Source organism: Besnoitia besnoiti, chromosome I, assembly GCF_002563875.1.
Source record: "Besnoitia besnoiti strain Bb-Ger1 chromosome I, whole genome shotgun sequence".
NCBI lineage: Eukaryota > Apicomplexa > Conoidasida > Eucoccidiorida > Sarcocystidae > Besnoitia > Besnoitia besnoiti.
In genome coordinates, this window is record NC_042356.1 from 2522382 (window position 1) to 2546899 (window position 24518).

Sequence of the window (24518 nt, forward strand, 5' to 3'; positions counted from 1 at the left end):
CTATGTATCAATCTATGTATCTATGTATGTATGTATGTATGTATGTATGTATCTATCTATCTATCTATCTATCTATCTATCTATCTATCTATCTATCTATCTATCTATCTATCTATCTATCTATCTATCTCTACAGACATGAACATATCTGTCTATCTATACATACATATGCATAAGCCCGCGTGTATGGGGATGGACACGCGCGCGGGGTTGCGCGTCGAGCGGGGTGTATACACTCTCGAGGGACGCTTTTTGCGCGCGATTTACCTCGAACATCATCGTGATGCGGTTGGTGAGGGCGACGATTTCTCCCGAATTGAGGCAGAGTTTCTTGTTGTCGTCGAGCACTGAGTTCATGCTTTCAATCCAGAGCGCGTCGACGGGCCCGTCAAACATAATCCAGTGCAAGTCAGGCGAAGTGTCGCGAACAGCTTGCCGCAGCAGCACCGCAGCCACGCCGTCGTTCCACTCGTGCGTCAGGTCGTTGAACTGGCCGTACAGCTGTCCTATCGTCAGCGACTTCGGATTCAACGTGTTGATGTGGACCTGAGAGGACGCCAGAGGCGAGACGGAATCGCGCAGCACCAGCGGAGAGAAGAAACGAAGAGTCGGAACTTACGGCGGGGCGATGGACAGGACGGCCGAGGCGAGGAGAACCGGAGAGGCAACGCGCGCAGTGATAGGAACAGGAGAAACAAGCGCCGATGCCGCCGTCAGTGCATGCGCTGCACCTACAGTTAAGTCCCCATACATATTCACATGTATGAACATCGGTCCACACGCGGGTCTCCATGCACACGCGTTCCCCTGCGCTGCCCCCGACTCGAGTCTATGAATTTCAATATGGATAGAGTCAACTCCAAATATACACATATAAATGAATAGATAACTCCACCCTAGAGGAGATTTCTACACACTGACTCACCCCCACGGGGTCACTAGATTCGTGCGAAGAGACGCATCTACCGGGGCGTCCATGTGAACGCAGTTCCATCCCTCGAGTCTCAGGTGCCCATCGCGCGCGCACATATCCGTGAATTCAGACATGAATGTGGGTCGAGGCGGCTCGCTGCGCGGGAGCTGCGTGCGGCCGTCTCTCCGCTGCCCTTACGGCTTGAAAGCCTTCGGTGCCCTTCAGCGCCGTCATCGCCTTGGCGAGCAGGCGGTAGGTTTCGGTTTTCCCTCCGCCTGCGGGCCCCACGAGCATGAGGCCGTGGCGAACTTGCACGGTGTCGTAGAGCTGCGTCAGCTTCTCGATGAAGGCGGGAACGGTCTGGAGGTTCGCTTCGCGCGCCAGAGCGTGGACTTTTTCGAGAAGCAGCGTGCGGTCTACGCAGGGTTGTGCGACCCCGGGGAAGAGGTCGACGATGATATTTTCGAAAAGCGGCAAGTCGCCGGTGAGGAACTTGGGCACGTTGACGTCGCGCAGCGCCCGCAAGAGAAGCTGCTGCTCATCCATCTCAGGCTGCTGGCGCTTCAGCAACCCCGCGGCGTTGATCACCGAGCGAACCGCGCGCATGCCGTAGTCGTAGTGATCCTGCGCCGACAGCTGCTCGGAGGCCAGCTTGAACGTCACCACCATCTTCCGCGCCAACTCCCGCGCCTTCTCAAACCCAAAACTGTACAACATAATCTCCCCAATCATGCCGTAGTCTGGCACCTAACCCCGCACAGGCAACAGAAACAAGCCACACACACATACCCGCTCTGACACCAGCGCATGCATAGGTGTTTGCGGTGCAGGTCTTTGCATGTATGTGTGTGCATGCATACACGTATGAAGGCATGTATGCACGCATGCGCGGAGCCTCGTCTGCTGATACTGCCGCTCGGACTCTGCGGCGCCTTTCAATGCCAACAGATCCAGTTATCCACGCCGGCTGGGCCGTCGAGCTACTTTGGAAGTCTAGCATCTTGGCTCTCGAGGCTTCATTGCTTTTCTGTCTATCCTACCCAGCCCAACAGACGAGGACCACGCTCCCTATATACGCTCTTTTACGTAACTGCGGAAATGTCGCTCATGCAAAGTTTGCAATCACAGGCTCGGAGAGGACTTCCAGCGGCGGCAGACCACACAGCAAATCTTAGTGAGGTCTCCTCATCTAAGCTGACTGGCTGCACATTGAAGAGTCGGCGTGGACAGGTTATGCACCTACCAAATGATTCCATGCGTATATAAATATACATATATATACGCTTTTACGAGCAGCACATTTACCTATTTATTTATATATGCAGAAAGCACAGATATATGTGGGAACTGCTGGAGTTACCAATTCTGTTCACTTATATTTATACATATATGAAAACCGGCCTGAAGAGATAACACGTTTTATATATATATATATATATATAGGTACACGCCGTCCCGTGTCTATCTCTCTTTCTGTCTATCTGTCTGTCTATCTATCTCTGTCTGTGTCTATCGCTATCTCTATATCTACTTATCTATCAGTCATCCGACCCTCCAGACGCATGGATGTCTAGAGCTGACGAAGGCAGCCAGATGTTGCAATTTTTCTGCTGCATTGCGTTGCAGCCTGTTTTCCTTCCGGCTGTCGCTTTGCCCTGCTTGGTTTTTTTTTCTGTCACCATCATGGCCATCGGCCGGAAGAGAGCCTTGAGGTTGTCTGGGAGTTCGGTGCGGCCCGCGTATCCTGGGTTCATCGTAATGAATACGTTGAAGGTCGGGAACACTACAATGTTGGAGCCCTCGAACTCGATTTCCGTCGTCTCAGTGAAGTCGGTGAGCTGCGCTTTCGCCCCGAAGAGGATCAACAGCTGCTGCGCAATCACCGACAGTACCTGCAGAGACCCCAGAGAGACAGAAAGACGCATCACCACAGCCGCGAAAAACCTGAAAACGCGCAGCAAATGCGGCCTGGGGCTTCCCCCCGACCATCATCCCGCTTAAGCAATACGCGGAGACACACATGCATTTTTCCGTCTGTCAGACACGTGATGCACACACAAACAAACGCACAAACGTATGCCTGTCCGCGCGCGTGCCTAGGGCAATACCGCGAGGCGCACCTCGATGTTGATTCGATTGAACTCGTCAAAGCAGCACCAGGCGCCGGAGGATGCGAGGCCTTTGAAGAACTTGCCGACCATCAGGTGATCCATCATATCCGAGCAGTTAAACACCACGCACTGGCGAGCGACAGCCTTCGCCAAGTCCTTCGTCGTCTCGGTCTTGCCCGTCCCTGCGGGCCCCGCGGGCGCGCCGCCTGCGGAAAGCAGAAACCAGAAAAAGTTTAGGTCGCGAGAGGCTGGCGAGCACCGTCAGGGGCAGCCACGCGAATTCCGAGGAAAACAAAAGTAGAGACACGCGAAGGAAACATCAGCGAGAAACAGGCGGGGTCCTGGGCACACGTTGTCTAGCCGCGCTCAGTCATGCATACAAGAACCAACGGTGCCCCCCGGTGTGCCGTCCAAATCCTTACATGCGTCTAAGTTTTTGGATGTAAATGTGGACGTGCGTGTATAAGGACGGTGTACGGTCCATAGCGGGTCTACGGACGACCTGTGGGAGTGTAGGATCCTAGCGGAACCGAATCGTCTTTGCCTGCCGCACACCCTGAAGGTGTGTCTCGCGCTGTGTGCTGCGAGGCCGCCCCTGGGCTCGCCGAGGTCGCCCCGACCCGCACATGGACAACAACGAAAAGGGCAACTCTGCCAGGGGCACTACGTGTCACATCGTCTGCACTCGGAGGCGTCGGCTTCTGTTTTTTCTGACTCGACGCTGCTCTCCTCTGGCGCCATTCCAACGCCCGATCGGACCCAAACGCCCCCAGAGCTACAAACCGACGCGGGGGACAGGATTAACCTCCGTGTGAATGACGGCGAATGCATGCGCAGCGAGGGCGCAGGCAGCGGACGCCTGCCCGGTGGTCCGGTGAAGCCTGTGTGCCGCACCGAGGTTGAGTTGTTGCGCGCCGAGCAGTGTCATGTAGCACATGTCGGTGAGCGGGGTGATGACGAGGCGGAAGGTGTTGCCAAGGTACTCGTAGCCGTAGGGGAACTCGGACTGGACGCACTGCACCCAGCAGTTCTCGTCGCGCCAGTAGTAGCGCAGCTGCGAAATCCACTCGAACGACGACGGCGACGCGATGCGCGCCTCAAATAGCTTCTGAGCCACGTCCTTCGCGTGCACATCGATGACAATCAGCGCGCCGACGGTGATGCTCTGCATCTTGTTCAGACGCCCGCGAACGAGCGCCACCTGCAGGAACAAACAGCACAGGAAACGACTTGAAAACACGATTTAAATAACAAATGTAGAAAAACCCTCAGTGGTAATGGGACGAAGGGGGGGGAGTGTGCAGGCTGGTACGCGCGTTTCTGTCCTCCCTATCTGACCTTCATTCTACCTATTCTTTTCCTTCCTCAGCTCGCACACCGGCCTGGGTCGCCATGAGGTGGGCGCCGCGCATCCAGCTTCCCATACGCCGCGTGCAGGACGCAGCTAGACCCCATTCGCGCATCTCCGTGCACACGAGTGTCTATATCTCGACGTGTCTATCGCTCGTTTGCTGTTCCCTTCGTATTATTTTCATCCCTGTTGTCTCTGTCTCTGAGCGCGGTGGCTCTTTCGCTTTCGCGTACGAGGTCCATCAGCTGCTGGTTGAGTTTCTGCAGGTACGTATGGAGCGTCTGCGTCTGAATTGCCTCCTCGACTTCGCTTGTCCAGTGAATTTGGCTTCCATTAAGCACAGCCTGACTGGGGTGCTGCTGAATCCACTCCACGCGCTTCGCGTCCGCGTACGCCGTCGTTGCGCGCAGCAGCACTTCCCACACGGCCTGCCTCATCGTCGCCTCCAGCTCGCCCATCCAGCGCTCGACGCTCTTCTCGCTCGTGCTCAGCGGCTGGGGGAAGTCCACGCGCTCGCCTGCAGCCCGCGCGGGAGACAGAGAGAGGAAAAGGAGAGCCACTATAATAGGTGCATCAAGACGTCGCGTGCCAAGAATGAGCTCCTGCAGTGCAGAAAACCTCCCGAACCCAGGCATACACGCGCTGGAAAGATCGGCCCATCCATCTCCCTCTCCCCTAAAGCCTGCGAAGAGTCCGCTACCTCGTCTGCGCGGTGTTTCCACAGATGCACCACCTCACACGAACCCGCCTACCGAACGCCAATACAAATGCCTGTTTTCTTCTCAGCATGCGAGGCGACCTCCGCGGTTGCTTCCCACTGTCGCCTTTTGACCGCCGCCCATATGCAGTCTCCGCGTCTCTTCTGCGCGCCTGGCGCCTCTTCTCGCTTCGCGGCAAGCCTCGCTCACCCTCGGCAGAGAGCATGGCGACGGCGTTCATCGCGTCGTCGAAGACGAGCCTGTTGATGTTTTCGAAAACTTTGCAGAGGAAGGGCTGGACGCGCGTGGGGTCCTGCGTCTCGGAGAGGATCTCGAGCAGCTCGTCGTTCGAGAGGAAGTAGAACCGCGCGAACTGACTCCGCTTAAGCGCCAAGTAGGACTCCAGGCCGTGTGTGACTTTGTTCAAGTTCTTGTTGGCGTCGCGCAGCTTGTCCAACAGCCCATACGCCGAGCACGCAGCCAGTGCCCCGGGGCTCTCGCTCGTGTGGCGCATCAACACGCGCCAGGCGGTATCCACCGACTTAAAGCTGCAAAAAGCATAAGACAGGGCAGAGAATGCAAGGCCGGATCCAGCTGACAGGCGACAGACTCGCGCATGCGGTCTCGCCTCACACACCCCGCAAATCGCGGCTCGAGGCGCGCCATGTGTCCGCTCCAACGAGATCCGCAGAGCTCTCTTGGATGTGAAGTGGAGCCCAGGGCGCACACGTGTGGCACTGTCGCCGCAGGCAAGCTACTCGCCTTCTCGAAAGATGAGGAGACTCTTGCCGAGGCTAAAGCACGAATACAGAGCAGGTAAAGCCCTCAAGGCCGCGGTTATCTGTTATTTGCTTTGTGCACCAAAGAGGAAGGAAAACGCTTCTGCTGTGGAGAGTGGAACTGCGCTGCGGCAACCCCGAGCTTCATTTTCAGAGCGGCAGGAGACCCTCTCTTGTCCGCTGACAGTTTAGGGTTAGGGTGCGGCGGAAAACAAAATTCGTGAAGACGTTCTTTCTTTTCGCTGGGACGCATTCTAAGGCAGAGACAAGCGAAATGCCCCCAGGCTAATAGAGGGGTCCGCACCGCTTCGTCTCCGAGGGAAGCTGCTTCATGATGTCGGGCGACTCGAAGATCGGCTGCAGATACATCCACGAGCGCTGGCATTTCAGCCACTCGTCGAGCGTCTCTGAGGCCTGCGCAAGAAGAAAAAATCGGGGAAACAGCGGAAACTTAAGCCTTGTGCGTGCTTGTGAGAAGGTACACCAGGCAAGCACAGGGAACCCCACAAAGAATCGCGAAACATTTCTTGCAGATACAAAAGCATACGCGAGAAAACCTGCAGAGCCGCGGAGGGTCGAGCAGCTGGGGGCGGAAAACGCGTGCAGACGCCACAAAGTAGGATTCAGAAGTAAACGAGAAAGCACTGTTGCAATGATAGTAAGAGAATTGATCGCGAATCCCGACTAAAAACGAGGTAATCTATACGAACACGCAGATATAGTTCACGCATACATCATAGCACAACTGAGCCTACGCCGATGTATCTCTGCTCAACCTCCATCAGCCATCAGCCTATGCATCTAAAGACGTGGAGCCGAGCAGACAGACACGAGGCCCAGCGCTCCAATATCGCCACCCTATCTCCATCTAATTTTTTTAGTTTATAATTTCGAGATCTCCTCATAAGCGAATCCCTTCTTCACGTAGAAACTTAGGGGCACGACGGCGCAGCGTGTGTCCTGTCTTTGCAAAAACGATCACGGCTACATATACTTTTCGTAGAGCCAGAGACGGCTCCGAGCGCAGCCGAGGCTTTACCAGCAGAAGGGTGCTCGCCCACGCCTCGATTTCCTCCGCGAACGGTTTCTTGTAGGCGGAGAATTGGAGCGTCTGCGTCGTCATGATATGTTCATCAAAGAGCGCGAGGATCTCGTCGGTTCCGCGCAGAATGTACGTGTCGGTCGCCCTGTACGTCTCCTTGACGTTGAAGGCGACCACCTTCCAGTCCACCTTCATCTTCTTGAGCGCCTACGGAGTCCCGCCGCAACACGCCACAACGAAACGCAGGATCGAGACGCTCTCTTGAGCAGCTGGACTCTGCACCCCGCAGTCTGAGGAAACCCCCGCGCGCCAATTCCCCCGCGACCCCAGACGCGCGTCGCACGCTACCTTCTCAATGAGGAACTCGCGCGCCGCGAGCTCGCCCGTCTCCACGATGGCGGCCGAGAAATCCGCGACTTTCAGCTCGAGCAAGTGCCTCAGGCAGAAGTTCTCCATTTCTGAAGAAATCGGCGCACCGAGGGCTTCGGAGACCTGCGCGGAACGAGGCCAGAAAACGAAACTTTGTACCAGATCTGTGCGCGTACCTACAGCTTGGGGCGGGGGGGGGATGTGAAACTCAGCCGCACAAGACATGCCGCGTGCAAGCCAGAAAAACGGCCGAGGCTTCGCATTCGAGTTGTTCCCACAGGACCGCGCGGCAGACGCACGAGCAGGTCGCAAACGCCGAGCCTTCACCGGGCTTTAGCGAAATCCAGTGAAGGACAGGCGCGACATGGCAAGGGGGGGTATCAGGGAAGACAAATTTGCAAAGGTCGCCATTTTCGTGGAGACAGCGCCTTTCTTCAAATGCGTAGGCGTACCGACCCATCATATGCAGTCTAGCGCCTGCGCCGCACCGCGTCAAAACCCCCACTCAGACACCGTAGTGAGAAAACAAACTTATACATATATATGCATACAATACATATGCCCACCACGGCGTGCGCGCAGGGGGGGCTACTGGATACCTGCGCCTGCGGTGACACACAGCTGTCTATACCGCATCGACATCTTCTGTGTTTAGCGGGGAGCACGAAGTGAAGATCCTCTGTATCACCTCCATGCCGCGTTTGCACGCACATACTTGCCGTGCCGGCAGCCGGAGGCGCCGTGCTTTTTCCCTGATTCTCCATTTTGTTTTACTCTGCATCGAAGCCGAAATCCACGCGTCTCCTCACCTTCTCCCAGTGCCTGTCGCGCATGCCTTCGTTTCTGAGGGCGACAACGACGGGCACGAGCGGCGCGAAGCGCTCAAATTCGTGGAGAATCGTCTCCGCGCGGTCGAGAACCTCGAGAAACTCCTTCTCGCGCAGGACCCGCGTCACTTTGTGCAGCTTTTTCAAGTCGCCGTACACCTGAGCCGAGCAGCGCATAAAAACAAACGCGGGTTCTCTCGAAGCCCGCGTGTGCCCATCTCCCGAATCGCCGCCCCCATGAAACGCCGCCACAGCCGCTTGCGCCTTTCTGTCTACGGTGGCGCGCCCGTCGAAAGCGGCACCAGGCCGCAGAGCTAACCGAACAAAACGGTGCGGACGGTAGGGCTCGAACCCGCGACCTCCACGGGAACTGTGTGCAGCGGACAGAGCCAGCGCCTGGCGACCCCAACGAAAGAAGAGAAGGAAATTTTTCGGTTCGAAGCACTACGCGAGAGAGCTCACACCACGCCGTAGAATGGAATGGAAGACGCCTCTGGCGTAGCGCGAGAGACTCCACGACCGCTTGCAGCCTCCAACAATGCACTGACGCTTGCACCTATAGCGGATCTGGCTTTCGCTGTTTTTGAAAATAGGCCTTGTTAGGCGGGCATGCTCACCTGTTTCTCCATGGCGGGCGCGTTGATCGCCTCGAACGGACCCTCATACCACTGAACTTTGCTCTTAGACCACTCGAAGGCAATCGTCCAGAGATTCGAGAACGGCTCAAAGTCCTGAAAAAAGAGATCGCCCAATCCAAGAAAGACAAAGACGCACACACACAACATAAGGCAGTAGACCTCCGAGATTCCCTCTGCATCGGCATGGCTTTTTTTTGTGACCCCGCGAACAGCGGCACACGCAGGGGAGGGGGTTCCCCGACTAGATGAAATGAAGAAGCACTCGAAGTCTCTGTTTGGCAAATCTGTAAGACACGCCACTGGAGAGCTAGGGCTCCACAGAAGAACGCATGCGTTCACGTCTGTGCACTCACAGACGCATCTGCATGACCCTGTTTCTTTGAAGCTGCCCTTCCCTCGCTGGGCAATCGAACGCGAGGCCCAGCTCTCGCACGCGCGCCCGCAGTCGCACACGAAAACAGCTGTTCACACCGACGTCCTTCTTTGCATGCTCAAACTCGTCTATGTGCTACGTAACGGGGTTGTAGAACTCATGCTTTGTTGGCGTTTCACAGCACATGTGTCCACACACGGGTCCGCGCATGCGTGTGCCCCTGCGTCCGTGTAAATAGGTGAGAACGTATGACGGTTTTAGTTAAGTAGATATCTGCCTGTGCGTCCGCTTGCTCAGGGGCGCTTCCTCCGGCCTTTCTTGCCTACGCTCAGGGGCGCCTTTATCGGGCCGCCTCGCGGGTTCGTGGTTCGCCCACGGAAGACTCTGAGCTGGGGGAGGATGCGCCTCGGCGTTTGAAAACGCGGGGACTCGCTCAAACGCCTAGAGGGCATGCGCCCACTTCGCAGCTGTCTCTCACCTTTACGAGCTTGTGGACGCGCGAGTAGTCTGTGACTGGCTGCGCAAATAGAGTCTCTCGGGTATTGTACAACTTCGCCGCCTTCACGCTCATCTCGATGCGCTCGTTGACGGAGGCCACGTTTTCGCTGATTTCCTCCAACTTGGACATCTCCGAATACTGTGCGAAGCTCGCGACGATGCCCTCGAGGTCCTGCAGGGTCTCCTCGAACTCTGTCTGAACAGAGAGACACACAGGGTCCTCTGAGCTGCAGGCTCGTCGCACCGCGCGGGCCGCCAGGCAACTACCAGCATTGTTTTCCTCTAGTCTCGCGTGCGTCGAGGCAACCTCGATACTCCCTCGACAAAGAGCGGCGCGCATGCGACGTGAACAACGTGCACGCAACTAGAGCTATGAGATTCCGCACACATGCCTCTCTACATGAATACATATATGTCTCTACACATACATATATATATATATATGTATATACGTAGTCTTACTCAATATGCAGTACGCGTGCCCAATCTAGGGTTCTCAAAGACGCCAGCGCACCGACTTCCGCACCGCGGAATGGCGCAGGCGCGCAGACATGATTTGTGTATCTCAAATACCAGAAGCCATGTGATCTACAAATTATAGCGGGACATTACATCAAACCTGAGAGAGATAAATATATAGCGGTTAACCTTTTCTTTTCCGTACTCAGGGCATGCAATACCAATCAGATAACAACTGAAGCTAGACGCCATGTTACACTTACTACAATGGGATTCCTAGGTGTAAAATACCTTTTTCTGGGGAGTATATACTACGAGGCGGACGGGGCATTCTCTCCCTCACACATCACTCTAGCGCCCAGAGGCAGCTCTGGCGATGCGAGCGGACTCAGCGTTTCTCACTTGCTGCGTGAGGAGGTCTTCAAGGAACTTCTGCCGCTCTTTGTCCAGGGCCACCTCGGTCTCTGCCATGAGCGTCAGCGTCTCCAGCGGGGAACCGAACATCTTCCAGCGAATGCTGTGATCTTCCAAATAGAGCTGACACGCGAAAAACAGAAGAAAAAAAAACTGACGGGCTGGCTACAAAGACTGTTGAGTTCAAGCGAGGCGCCACACAGACGTTATGGTCACAACAAACGCGCTGCGCCTACAAAGGCGTACATATACGTATACATACATATGATTACATTGCTCCCAATGTACAACATAATCATATATATTTATATGCCGCTGGGACCGGAAGTCGCATGAAGGGGCAAGAGACCCACGTGGCTAAAATTGCATCTGTATCTATATATCAAAATCTGCATATCTGTATATCTATATCTCTATTTGTGTAGGTATATCTCTAACATATATATATACATGCATACACACGTGCCGGCATACGCGAGTGGTGGCGCCTCACTTTGTATTTGAAGTCCTCGAGAATCTCAAAGGTGCGCAGGTTAGACTTGATATCGAAGGCAAGGCGCTCCAGTTTCAAGGGAATGTCGCCGATGAACTCCTTCATGTCTGTCAACTCTTCGATGTTTCGTGGGCGCTTCTTCAGCGTCGCAAAGATACCTCGGAACTGGTCCAGCGTCTGGGTGCAGTTGTCGCGAAACCTTCCGAGACAGAGAGACATCCAGGCAGAAATAACTGCTAAGCACCACTCTATACACGCCTACATCTATTCTATAGGTATCTATACTTCTAGATTATACATCGACGCGTATATATATATATATATATATGCAGAAATATATGAGCGTGAGACCCACACGCGGGCAGGGCTTTACAGTTGACGGGAGCCCGGACGCCCGTGCACACATATGAACATCTATAAATTTTTGTATACACACATGGCGATCTTCATTTGCGTGCCTTTTTTCATCGCCTCTCGCAGGGTAGACCTGCGTTGAAGCCATTATAACTTCTTCGCATCATATCGCGCATCTCTACAAGCAGGTTGCCGCGGGCAGAGGTGCCCTTTTTTCTGCATGTCCCTCTAAAAATTCCCACGCCTACCTCTTCGCGATGACGTCGAGAATGAGAGATCCCACTGCGTGCAGCTTCTGGGCGAGGAAGCGCTTGATGTCGCAGCAGTTGAGGCGGAAGGCCCCAATAACTGTGAAATCAGGGATTTCTTGCGTCAGATCCGTCTCTTTCTGGAAACAGTTGTCACAGCGCAAACGCAGGTACAAAGAGGTAGTACACAGAAAGCAAATGCGCAAACGCTGCATTTCACAGATATCCGTATTCGGTGTCTATTCAAGTGCGTTATTGTATGCCTGGTTTCTTCTGTATATATATCGTGAACCCCGCGTACAGGTCTGCACCCGTGGATTCGTGCTTATTCTCTTTCTGTCCCCCCGCTTTCGTCACGACGTAAATACACGTACATACATATATATACATATTCATGGTCGTCGTGTTTGAGGCCATGGCAGCGCCGCAAGTTCCTCTGCATCTCTGCGTTGTGGAGATGCACGCACCGGTGCTTGCGCTGCTGTCAGTCCCTCTCAATGCGCAAGATGGATTCGCGAACATAGGTCTTTCTCGAACGCGTGCGCCGGGGGGAAGCCGTGATTACCTGGAAGTATTCGTTTGCGAGTTGCTTGAGCTGCTCACTGGCGCTCGCGCCGCTGACTCTCTGCTCAATCTGCTGGACAGTCTCGTCGGGGCTCAGACGAAGAATGTCCAAGTAGGCCTCGAAGAGAGCGAGAAAGCGATCCAGGTGGGGGAAGTAGAATGAGACGGCCTGTTCGACTCGGCGGCGATATTCCTGAGCAAGAGGATGGATTCCGGCACAGCCGCAGCACGTTGCAACCTAACGGAAGACGATACTATTCTGTCCTCCGGCGCGGGCCCGTGTTTGTTCACGAATTCACCTTGCACAGCGAGGGCCTTGACAACGACAGCGCCTACGGGTGCACCTCTACAGCCCAAACTCACGAAGAACTTGCTGCTCTGCCCTGACCCCAAAGACATCCATACAGGCTTTCCTCTTACCGAGCTGCCTATCAATCAAGCTACCTATCAGTCGATATCTATCTATATATTTATCTTTATGCATACTTGTGTGTTTGTCCGTACATGAACTGGGGTATCCATCTGAGCGTCTGCCTCACACACATACAGATATTTACATATATATTTATATGTAAACACATACATATACCTATTTATATATTTATATGTATATCATAGATACGTTCAAGAGACGTAATTCCTTCCCAAGACGACTAAGCGTGCACTGTGACGATGAGAAGAGCAAAGATTATCGCGTTTTCAGAGACCACGGGTTTGTTTTTTCGTTCAGACAAACCTGGACGCCTGGCTCGTCTAGACTGACGGAGGCGAGCACATGCTTCGGCTGGTTTTTGAAGAGATGTGGCAGAATGAGCTTCTCGGGCTGCGGCACGTCACCCATCTGCACAATCCTGAAAAGCGAAAAACAGCACCAAAGGGGTAGGAGGTCGAATCGCAAAAGGAGACCAACCACGATCTGCAGAGGTGTCACAGACTCGGCACTCTGTCGCATACACAGATAACTCATAGCCCTGCGCATGCGCACGTATCTGCCGGGGGATGCTTCTGGGAACACAGAGGACGGGTGTAACTACAAAAACTCCCTACACTCGCAGAGGCATGGGTCAACAAACATACATCTATGCGGTGAGACTCATCCCTGTGCTGGTGAGTCTCAGGCGTATTGCATGCTGTCAAGTCTTGAATCATCCGAAAGAAGGAAGCCAATGCGTGGCTTCCAGAATCTACGCCGCCTCGAACGCTTCGCCTCGTTCTTTTGAGGCCTCACCCTTTTTCGAAGATGTCCAAGACGGCCCTGAGGAAGTGCGTCGGCGCAACGTTGAACTGGAAGCTCTTGTCGTCCGGAGATCGCGTCAAATCCAAAGCGAAAATGCCGCAGTTCTCCACTTCGACGCTCCCGTCTCCGGAGCAGGACACGGCGGGCGAGCCACGCCTGCCGGGGGGCGCTCGCACCTCCGACACAGAGGAAATGGTAATTTCCTGCGGCCGATACGACTCCAGCATCTGCGTGAACGCCTCCAAAGACGCCATGGTCATGTACCTGGAGAAGAAGAAAAGAAAAGCGCGACACAGAGAAACCGCATTTGCAAACAAAAATCTGTACAGAGCAGCGAGCTGTCGTGGACCCGTTGAGGCCGACACCCGCTGAGAGAAGGCTTTAAGCAGTCGCGGCATGATGAGCTAAACGTTCTCCGCATCAACAGACCTGCTGGCATTGCTTTTGCGACTGATGCCGCTATTCAAGGTGTACATGCGCGTATACTGTTTCATCCTGCGCCGACGCGTTTCAGCAAACCCTGTTTGCATTCACTAGACCCGAGACCTGACGCCACCGTGCGTCCCCTGCCTAACTTTTCGCCTTATTTCTGCTTGGCTGCAGGCGCCGCTCGCCGCGTCGCCTTTCGCGGCATCTCTTCTTCTATTCACGACAGGCATGGGCGACGAACGCTGAGACGGCGTCGACGCACTTCCCTCTATTTACGCCTTTCTGCCTGCCTCTCGCGTCAAGCACCCTCCTTTGAGGAGTTCTTCTCGATTCCTCTGTCTTTTTTCCCTTTACACCTGCGTCTCTGCGCCGCCAGTCACTCGCTACACCGTGCGCTGTCCGGCGTGTATCTGCTTTCTTTCTGTCTCTCTGTCTACGGCCCCTTTCGCAAACCGCCGAGAGGTGCTCGCTGCCTCTGCACCGACCGCAGACTGTCCTGCATGAGGAAACTCGCGACCAGCAGCATTTTCTTGACCTTGCCATAGTCGTAAGTCTCCTTGTTCGTCTCGTAGATGCTAAACCACCCTTTGCTGACGTCTGCAAAGTGCTTCACGACGATGCGCTGAACGCTCTGCGCCCACGTCTCTTGCAAGTCAAACGACAGCTGCGCCGCGGCAAACCACACAGACATCGAGAGGCGCCGCAACAAACAAATCAGACACGCACGACAGCTGCACTACCCCGCCGGACTCGACAAAAATAAAAACATGCACATATGTGCACACGTACAGATGCACCCGAAGGAGCCTACACGCTGAGCCGTCAACGGGTTTGTGGCAGTATCGAAAAGCAGAGCGGACGACGCGCCTGCATGTGAGAAGCAGCCAACTGAACACCATGTATTAATATAACAAAGATAATCAGAGTAATCTGGTATCCTTCTTGGCGTAACGTTGAAACCAAGGATATGCATAGGTATGAAGATTAATAAAATACTACCTACGAAAACTGTTGTGTTTGAATAGCGGTTAACCTTTCCTTTTCCTTACATACTCAGGGCATGCAATACCAATCAGATAACAACTAAAGCTAGACTCCAGGTTACACTCTCTCATTTGGATATATGAGACGACAGTCGTCATGAAGACGGCCCGCTACACGAATTCGCGCTCAATAGCTATGCATGATGACCAATACAAACAACTGCAGATCTCTGCATCAGTGAATGAACAGGCGTAGTGCGTGATGGCCGCTGCCATGCCAAATGCCAAGCCTGTCAAGCCCGAAGTACCACGCGGAAAGGGAAACCGACGCACAGCCCAGTACGAGACCTGCTACCTGACTAATCGACGAGCGCTGCGTCTGTTTGAATTCTTCGAGTTTCATCGCCTGCTCAAAAGATCGAGGGAAAGCGAACTGAAAACGAGACTGGGGGACTCACCTCACCGCGAGATCGCGCGTACACGTCATTGCAAGGAAGTCCGACTCTTCACACGTCGTTTATCTAAAACTTTCTCAAATAGAATTATCTTTGAATATGAGGATCCAGATGGCCCGACGGTTAAATCCTGAGCACCTTTACATCCCTTAAATCATAAACAGGATCAAATCTCCCTTGAAACCACCACCCCACTGGAATGCTTAAGACAGCTAAAAGTGTTGGATTTCAATATCCTACTACATTAAGACTATTGCACATCGGTTATGTTCTAGGCGTAATATACGGATTCCTATTCTCACTCATCTTAACAGCGAGAGAAAACTACTACTCAGATGCCAGTCTAATCAGTAGCATCGTACTTGGAGTTCTCATCTCTGAGACAGGATTATTTATCAGCTTTTTCTGGGGAGTATATACTATGAGTTGGACTACTGGTTTAGATCTTGAAGGTCTTTGTTTAATTCGGAAAACAAAAGACTTCATCCGCAATCACTGGGCATGTACGGTTGTGTCTATGTGCGCACGCTGCTCAGGCATAGTAATTATAGAGTGCTGTACGACGAGAGGAGGCCTCTCTGCTGAACCTGTCGGCTCCTCTGCATATCTCGTTCTACCTTGTTGAGTTGCACATTGAAGATGCAGCGGCCAAGGATGGCGTTGCACTCCGCGCGGATTTCCGTCAGGGCGTGAATCACCTCGGGCTTCACGTAGAGCGAAGAGAAGCAGAACGACGAGAAAATTCCTGTGAAATCTTGGGGAGGCGTGTCCACCACGCCGAATCTGGTGACAGCGACAAAGCAGGCCGACATGCACCGTTGGACGTGAACCACGAAGCATGCACCGAAGTTACATGCATTTGAAAAAACCACAAACACTCCCTAAACGTGCCCGCGCGAAAGTGAAAAAGGAGTCTATGCAAGTGCGCAAATGCATACTATACATTGTGCTCGAGGCACATTGGTTTAAGTGTAGGGTTTTACTTATGGATACTGGCCTACCACACAGAATAATTTAGGGCTTGGCGCTGCCGAGCGCCAGACCGGCCGTTGGATACATGCGTGTGCGCGGCTCTAAGCACGTGCTGATGACCATGACGATGTGCCTTGCTGGGCGCGCGGCGGAAAGGAGACAAAAAGGGACAGGTAGCTATGTAGGGTGGAGGCGGCCTCAGCAGCGGTGATGAACACACAGGAACGTGAATCTCAAGCACATGATGCACAGGCATATGCCCGTTGAGATCGCTTTCATAGCACTCTTCGCTGGAACGTTGAACGCAGCAAAATACGAGGAAGCTTCTGGAGATCTCTGCTGGCCTTGGGCGCTCGCCTGGCGGGGCTTTCTCACTCCGGAGGGGGCGGAGTGAGAGGCCGCGGGGGGAGCTCTAGGTCTTTGTACATGGGGTCGAGTCGATTGCGGGTCATGTGCTTGTCCAACGCGATTTTGTTCATGGTTCGCGCAAACATGAGGTTGATCTCGTTCAGCAGGGGCTTCACAGAAAGGTTCCTCGCTTGGCGAATCTTCTGGATATTCTGCGCACTGGCCGCAATACGCTTCTCCTGGTCCGCGTCTGATGAATTCGCAGACCAGACGCCGCTCTTCAGTGTGCATAGGCGTTTGCGAGAACTACGCACGCGATGCAGATGCGCCCACACGTGTACGCCTGGTCACTTTGGTACGTGAAAAGACTACGTAACCTGATCCGACCAACAAGCCCCGTGTGTCAACACTCGATCGGCCTTTGTTTGAGTCATCCGCGCCTCGCCAAAGAACGCCGTGAAGCGACCAACTCCGTAGGGCAACCCTGCCATGCACTGAAATAGCAGGTCAAAGGAGGCTCCTACGCAGTCTCGTGCAAAGGATACATACACGCCCGCCTACCGTGGTACCGTCTTGCTGAGGCTCATTGTCTCACCCAGGGCCCTGACGTCCTCCGTCGGCATGTTGTCAATGTAGTAGTTGTACTGGATCAGGCTCTCAGCCCATCGCCTAGCCTCACCACAGCGACAGACAAAAGCGGGAGTGAGCAGCGGCCGGAAGAGAACCAAAGGCAAAGCGAGAAGCGATCTGGAAGCGTTCATACACTCGAGCGTTCCTACAGGTGTATTCTGCAGCGGTCGCTGGCACACAGCCCCTCGTTATAACCCGCTGCTTACCGCGATTGGTGAGCGGCAGCGAGGCGATTCGCGAATTTCACAGGGTCTTCAACCTGGAGGAAGAAAAGGACCGGATCGGTGCCACAGCGATGAGGCAGGGTGTGTCTGGCGCACAAGTGCTTGTTTCAACATGGGAGCGTCGGCTGAACGGACTAACCGGCTTCTCACCACAGAGAAAGTTTTGGCCTCAGCAGCCGTGGAAAAAGTGTGCACAACCATGCGTCCGACAAGTTCAAACACACTCGCCCTGCTGCAACATGTACAACCAAACATGGACAACCCGGCATTCTCCGGGGCCTTGCCTGCCTACATGATAGTAGCATTGACACTCCACAGCTACGTACTGGTGCATGTATATGTATATAAACATTTATATCTGCACTGCGCCTTGGACTGCATACTCAGGGTTTGGATACAGCTGAGTAAACTGCGTTTGCGCGTCCTCGTGTGTACCTGCGGCACTGTCCCTAAACCATAGCACTCAGCTCTCAAAGATGTGTCTTACATTGAAGAGTAGTTGCATGCGCAACCGCGTGGTCGATGAGTCAGTACCTTGCCCTCCGTCGAGAGCGACCCAGCGCACTGTAAAGGTTTTTGTTTCCTGGTCGAACCCGTAGACGTGACATTCCTTCCACTTTGCACATCCATCGTCGTTCCACCAGAGGCCCTGCAGACGCGACAGAAAAGACATGGACAAACTCCATTATTTTCTAGGTTGTTCGTTCGGGGTCCCGCGTCCAACAGGCCTCGAGAGCCGTTGCGTCGAGATCGACTTCACAGATTGCTAATTGGATAAAGAAAAATCCTAATCTATGTGCTGGACTTGCTCAGGAGGCGGCAGGGGATGCTGGTGTTACGGAGGGAGCGCCGAGGAGTCATGTGGCTATGCTTGAAAAAAACTTGGAGCGCGGGACCTTGCAGATAGCAATAACGTGACTTTAGACTTTCAACGAGAGGTACAGTTCGCCAGTGCTGCCAAACACTCTACTCCATGCATAACTTTATGGCGTTCGATTCGCGCCAACAGGAACCCTTGCAGCCCGTTCGGGTTAGTAGTCGGTGGATCTAGCAATCGAGTGCTTTCATTAACGGGGCTCAGAATGGTTTTCGAAGATGGACATACACCCCTTGCCTGCTGTAAATTGTACATGAAACAATCTACAGAGAAACCAGACATGCACTTTACACTTGCTCCAATCGGAGTTCGCGTTGAGGCGGCAAGCCCCTCGATGCAATATCAGCCTCCACGAGTCTCATGGAAGGTCTAGTCTTTTACTGATTGGTCTACAAGTGTACCCTGCGTGCCACTGGCTGGTTGAAACTGGAATGGGAACATATTCACGGGCTAGACAGACTACCCTCGCTTTTAAACAAAAAACATTCCCCGCTGATACGAGCCATACGCGCACACCCCCCATGGGCCTACGAGTTGTTTTGTTCCCTGGGCGTTGTGCGTAGGGTTGCGCCATAGGGGAGCTCGCAGGTCGTCGCAGGAGACAGAACTGACCGATGGATGTGCTGTGTCAAAGGCGTTTCCAAAATAACAAAGTGCGGTCCTCACTTTCGCCTCGAGGGGAAGAAACTGGCCATGTTCGTCGTAGCCGAGACTGATCCACTCTTCAGGGCTGCGGTCGTCGTACGTCGAGTCGTCGAATGGCTCGAGAGGTAGCCTGGGAATTAGGGGCCAGAAAAAGTGAAAATAGTAAAAAACAAATTGTGTTCGCCCTGCCCCATGCAGCAGACTCGGTCCAATCGGGATTACCGACCGCTCCCGTCGACTCTGACTTGAACCACGTGTGCACGTATGGGCGACTCGAGCCTTGTTTAAGGGCCCTATATCGTCAATGCTCGCTGTGGCGACTCACGATCGCAGTGAGCTCCCACCGTGTTCGCTGCCACCATGATGCGAAAGAGTAACCACACCTTATGATGCGAGGCGACTTCTCGAAGTAAACATCATCAAATCCACAGGCCCATACGCAGACGATCCAATTTTTGAATCATTTCCACTCCTTTGCAGGAGAACGCTTGAGAAAGCAGAGATGAACAACCGCTAGAGAAACCTATTGGATCCGGAAAACGTGAAAGGCGTGACGCACAGCTCTACAGGAGGAAAGGCCTCAGGTCCGGTACAGAGTTGTCGCCTTGTGTAAAGCCTCAGTGATGAGTTCGTACACGGGTCGGACCGAATTCATTCTACCCAGGAGCGTGCTGACTTTCTTCTTGATCGAAAGAAAAACGGTGAGCGGGACTTGGCAAAAGATCCAAGAAGTGCTTGCTCAGCATCTGAGTGTGAGTTTTTCGTTCGATTTCGCGGCTAGATAGCAATCGTGGAGCTTAGGCTGGTGAATGTGAGCCTGTTATTATTAGCTTCACACAAGGCAACGAGCAAGTTGCATTCTTGAGGCGCCCCGCCTGCGCATCACGGCGCCACGTATAACTGCGTTGACGAACCTTCCGCCCGGCTCGGGGTACGTGCCTGTCCCCGCAGTTCCGCCCAAGTCCGGGCGCTAGGCATGTCCAGGAAGACACTACATCGGGTATATGGCGTCGTTCCAATTTGAGTGCAAGGGTATACGGTGAGCTCGGCTTCGAGTCAGATCTGAGTTTTTCGGTCTCGGCGATGGACTCACAAGCGTCGGGTCGCAATGAATACTTACCATCTCTGTGAGTCGAACTCTGGGTTGGCGTAGTCGATGCCTCTCTCAAGAAGCAGTTCTTCAATGTCGAGAGAGGCGTAGAGACGCCTACGCCTTTCTACCGTTACTTTTCGGGGTGCATGCGCGGGAATTTGCTCAAACGGCTCGATCACTTTCGGCTTGGCATTCGCCACAGCAAGGGGCACAGGCGCCGCCAGAACTGCAGGGGGCAGCGGGCGCCAACATCACACACGGCGAGTTGATCATGCCAGACTTCGAGAAGGAGGTGCCAGAAGGGCTTTTGTACAAGTTCATGAACCCTGGACACAGTGCAAACGGCTTCCAGTGCCACTGGACAGGGCACCGAGACTCAGAGGGAGCAAACGCAGTGGCAGACGGCGACACCCCAGTAGGAACGCGACTACAGGTGAGGGAGAAGTAAAAATGCAGGATACGAGCTCGAGGATGACGCACAAGGAGGGAGAGGAGCAAGGGGAAACTGGGATGGAACGAACAACAGACTGGGCACAGGCACCGAAAAGGGGAGATAGCACAAACCGCTACTCGCACTCCGCACTTATTCACGCATCACAGGGCCGTCCGTCGCCATGTACCCAAGCAGCTACTTGACATCGACAGCCCCTGTTACCAAATATCGACTCTTGCACGAGCTCATCGACGCCATGAAATCGCCGAGCTCCCGGAAGTCAGGATCTTTCTCGGTTGCGCCTCTTCAAAAGCACCTTCCAGAGCTATTACTATTCCTATTCCCGTAGGAGGTGGGCTTCGCAACGCAGAAGGGGAGTTTGACATCCGAAGGACTCCTCAGAGCCAAGACTAAAGCGCTTCTCTTTCTGCCTCCGCAAAAATAACGTTACACCGACCAGCGAAAGCCACATCCCTATATCCACGCATAGTTCGATAGCCTCTTGACGATGTGCCGTGAACAGTATGCTGGGATACCTCTTCCGGCGTCTCCCGTCGAGCGGAAGTTTCCAACTGGTAAGAATGGCAACTCACGGCGCCCCGTTACAAAAACTCTTTCTGGAGGTCCTCGATTGGCCAGCTGCATGCCCGTACAAGAGCAGAAAGAGAAAGGAGCTTGTGGCGGAGGCAAAATCACAGCCGGCCGCATTGTGCTCATTCGCTCGCGTGTTTTGTCCGTAGAAGGATTCACGTGAGGGACGAAAAACACGAAACGCGGAACAAGTGTTCGTTGATATAGAGAAGATATCGAAAGCAGCGGACAAACAGACAACATTCCCGTGGCTTCGGACGGATGCCGGTAGACAAATTTATAGGAGGGGAGCGCTTCTCAAGGCTACCAGCCTTGAGGCGCGATGGATCACGGGCAAGAACAAGAGAAGGCGTCCGGATCCTGACTCTGCGAGCCCTTCGAGAGTCGCAGTGCAAGTTCTTGGGGCGCTCTCCTTTGTCTTGCTATTCTGCGTGACCCCGAATACTGGGCCATGCCGAGACCCTCAGAGAGGCCTGCCATTTGCTCTGCGCGCTTTCGTTTCTTCTTAGAGACTCCCCCGGCCTCGCTGTAAATATCCGCCAAATATCGGCCAGAGGCCGTATTTAGTCTTCCACATATTGAAGCTGACTGTGCGCGCTACACTGACACCATCCTCCTGCCCGCCTAGGATCCCAGGGGTGGCGGTGGCCTGCGGTAACAGAACCATCTATCGATGCATGGTATACCCATTATATCTAATAGAGTGTGAAAACGTGACCGAGGGGGACCTTTTCAAACAAGCTCGCGTTCTGATTTGGTTTGTCAACTGTTCTCGTGTGAGCTGAGCGGGAAAATGAACTGGCTCCCCGGCGAGCTGAGTAGGCAAGAACGAGTTTTCGCTTCCGCCGAATCACCTGCACTTCTTTTATGGGAGTTGGTCTCAAGACTTCGGAGTAGATCCCCCTTTGAGCTCGGGCAGCAAACGGAAGCTGCGCTTCCAAAGATGTGGAGCTAGTAAGGCGGCTGGGGACGCTCCGTGGCGGGTGGCTGTCGCCGGAGACTTCTGAGTTCAGCCGCATGGTCACCAAGGTGGAAAAACTACGACATGGAGACTCTTCGAGAATGCTGGCAACAGCGCAGCCCTGTGGCTACCGATCTCTAGCCGCGAAGCACCATACAGCTCTCATTCGCAGCAACCCCATACCGTCGTTGTTTGGAAGGCAACCCCGCTCGCCGCGTACGAGGAGTTAGAACGAAAGCTAGAACGCGGGTTACGGACGAGCGATATGACAGAGGGGGTTGAATTCATGTCCCTGTCAACTGAATGTGGCAACGGACCCTAAGAAAAAGCTGTGGCACGCACGAGTCTGTGAATGACAAGCCCTGCATCATTGCCTCATCGCTAAGCGAAGGCAACAGCGGGCGCAGTAAGAAGGCGATACGTGCGTTCTTCTAGACTCATTACTGGGGGTTCAGAAGGCGGACGTCGAGGTTCGGTTGTCAGCTTTTTCGGAGGAAACTGAGCAGGGGAGAGAAGACTAGAAGATCGGAACAGAAAAAATGCGATTTTGCACAGTCGCCGACCTCCGCATGACAGTTGACTAGGAACGAGCGTACATGCGTACAACTGAGAACAGAAATACTTGAGGACAGCGGTGAGACGCCAAATTTTTCCTCCATATATGCTGCCCAACAGCAGGACCTTCCCACGGCTTTACCGCTCATGCAAAAAGATGTTTGAAAAGAGGGAAAAAAAGAGATCTCTGTATTACTTCAGAGCAATCCGTGGGGCATTGTAACATGCGCAACGCACTACTGCGGGTGAACCTCTATACTCACATCGCAGAGTATATTTTTCCGCTCGAATTCTTCCTGTCTGCTCTGGCAGAGAGAAATCAAGAAGCTTGCACAAATCCTCCGCAACAGGGCCTTCGGGGCCTTGGTCTTTCGAGGCAAATGCTCAGTATAAAACGCACATGCGCCCTTCGGGCATCTTTGCGTGTTCAACCCACGGAAACCTCGTCGTTCTGCACCGTGTGCTTTGACAAGAAGCAAGCCACTAACAATTCGGCAGCTGTGGGAGACTTGCACGCCTACCACGGAGTAAGTGCCCATAATGTCACCTCCGACGGACTGACTACGCCACATAGGGCTGGGATTTAATATAAGGCAACGTTACGCCTCCCGGCAGTTGTGTCGCAGGTGCAGTTCGACATCAAGGACTCTTGATAAAGCTAATAGGCGCTTTACTGGTTACTGAATTCCCATCTGTGGAGCTAGAATATGACGGCTCTGCTGCTGCGGCTCGGCCTGCGCAGCGGTGTATTCCGTACAGACTAACATCAAGAAGGCGGCTACCAAAGTGAATGTCATGATATTCGTACAGCTTGTATACAAATGTTGGTTTTTCAAATATACGCTGGATTGACCTACTTTTTTCCACATTCACCCACAGACTGCCGAGCACACGAACACGCTCGCTGCGAGCTGACAGGCAAAAATGACTATATCCGCATACAGCTGATCATTTGCGCAGCTTCTCAGGGAGCATGTGGATGAGGAGCCGCCAGAGCATAAGTCTTCTCATGCCATGGCTTGCTCTGCGCCTCTGGAATGAGACTTCCTGTAGCAGCATAACCCCGTCGTTCGCACGAGAAATCACTGGGGCTCCCACCGATCCGATCCTAGTCGATGCGAAAAAGATGCAAGAGAGGAGCTTGCTCTGCCACAGGAGCACACTCTGACCTGTTTTTCTCGCAAAATAGTAAGCGAGGCAGCCGTAAGCGGCCTACATTCAGCGACCTGTTGCCTGACGGTTCGAAACAACCCGGAACGAAGAGAAGAGACATCACGAATAACATACGGCGAAGAATCGAACGAATTCATCCCCCCATTTGACACCGTTCCACGACTTCCGCTGAGCCGCTGCTGATGCACAGGAAGGCAAGCTGTGAGGATCTGTGACAAAAGGGGTAACGTCCGTGGTTTTCGTTGTTCTGGTCAGCACGACTGCAGAGGACCGACATGGTCTGGTGCTCAACCGTCAAGCGCTCTGAACAAATAGTTTTGACGTATACCCATACTACGCGACTCAGTACTCTGTTTTGCCTCTCTCCAATGAACACTTCTTACCGAGGACAACCAGCCATACGTTCAATGTACGATTTCTCCGTCGTCCGCACTGTGGTGTTTCGCAACATTGAGTGTCACAGGATCTTGCAACAGTTTAAAGCCCTGCCACTGACGCACACTTCCTTATTCCAGGCAGCTGTGTGACCTCACACAGCAGATGCAACTTGAGCGAGACAGAGCTCCTTCCCCTCCCCCCTACCAGTCTAATACCTTCCGTACAGTACACTCTCACGAGTGACACGACGGTCATGAACTGTACTCCACCGATGCAGGTTGGCTCTTCGGCCATATGGAATGTGGCCTCCACTGATCCACCTCTCTTGCTGATTTGGAGCACGCGAGCAGTCTTTGCCTGACTGGCGAGATCCGAATCCTGCGAGGCAATAATACAGGTCGCA

General features: G+C 53.7%; 1 protein-coding gene across 1 annotated transcript in view; it reads right to left on the bottom strand.

The window, feature by feature from the left end:
• BESB_003790 (putative dynein heavy chain 2) overlaps nt 1–22067 on the bottom strand; it is a gene marked incomplete at both ends in the record, with an annotated part of 45006 nt that extends 22939 nt beyond the window's left edge. The window contains 30 exons of the mRNA XM_029359134.1: nt 268–546; nt 1112–1660; nt 2593–2805; nt 3034–3230; nt 3919–4225; nt 4609–4892; nt 5284–5621; nt 6157–6266; nt 6892–7101; nt 7243–7386; nt 8073–8249; nt 8708–8821; nt 9580–9795; nt 10461–10595; nt 10966–11164; nt 11568–11707; nt 12133–12324; nt 12868–12982; nt 13360–13632; nt 14283–14461; nt 15136–15186; nt 15853–16018; nt 16583–16805; nt 17151–17224; nt 17392–17444; nt 17897–18058; nt 18953–19061; nt 20052–20250; nt 20994–21096; nt 21903–22067. Coding sequence (XP_029222047.1) covers nt 268–546; nt 1112–1660; nt 2593–2805; nt 3034–3230; nt 3919–4225; nt 4609–4892; nt 5284–5621; nt 6157–6266; nt 6892–7101; nt 7243–7386; nt 8073–8249; nt 8708–8821; nt 9580–9795; nt 10461–10595; nt 10966–11164; nt 11568–11707; nt 12133–12324; nt 12868–12982; nt 13360–13632; nt 14283–14461; nt 15136–15186; nt 15853–16018; nt 16583–16805; nt 17151–17224; nt 17392–17444; nt 17897–18058; nt 18953–19061; nt 20052–20250; nt 20994–21096; nt 21903–22067 — 5676 coding nt within the window. The remainder of the gene's footprint in view (nt 1–267; nt 547–1111; nt 1661–2592; nt 2806–3033; nt 3231–3918; nt 4226–4608; nt 4893–5283; nt 5622–6156; nt 6267–6891; nt 7102–7242; nt 7387–8072; nt 8250–8707; nt 8822–9579; nt 9796–10460; nt 10596–10965; nt 11165–11567; nt 11708–12132; nt 12325–12867; nt 12983–13359; nt 13633–14282; nt 14462–15135; nt 15187–15852; nt 16019–16582; nt 16806–17150; nt 17225–17391; nt 17445–17896; nt 18059–18952; nt 19062–20051; nt 20251–20993; nt 21097–21902) is intronic.
• Between the last annotated feature and the right edge of the window lie 2451 nt (nt 22068–24518).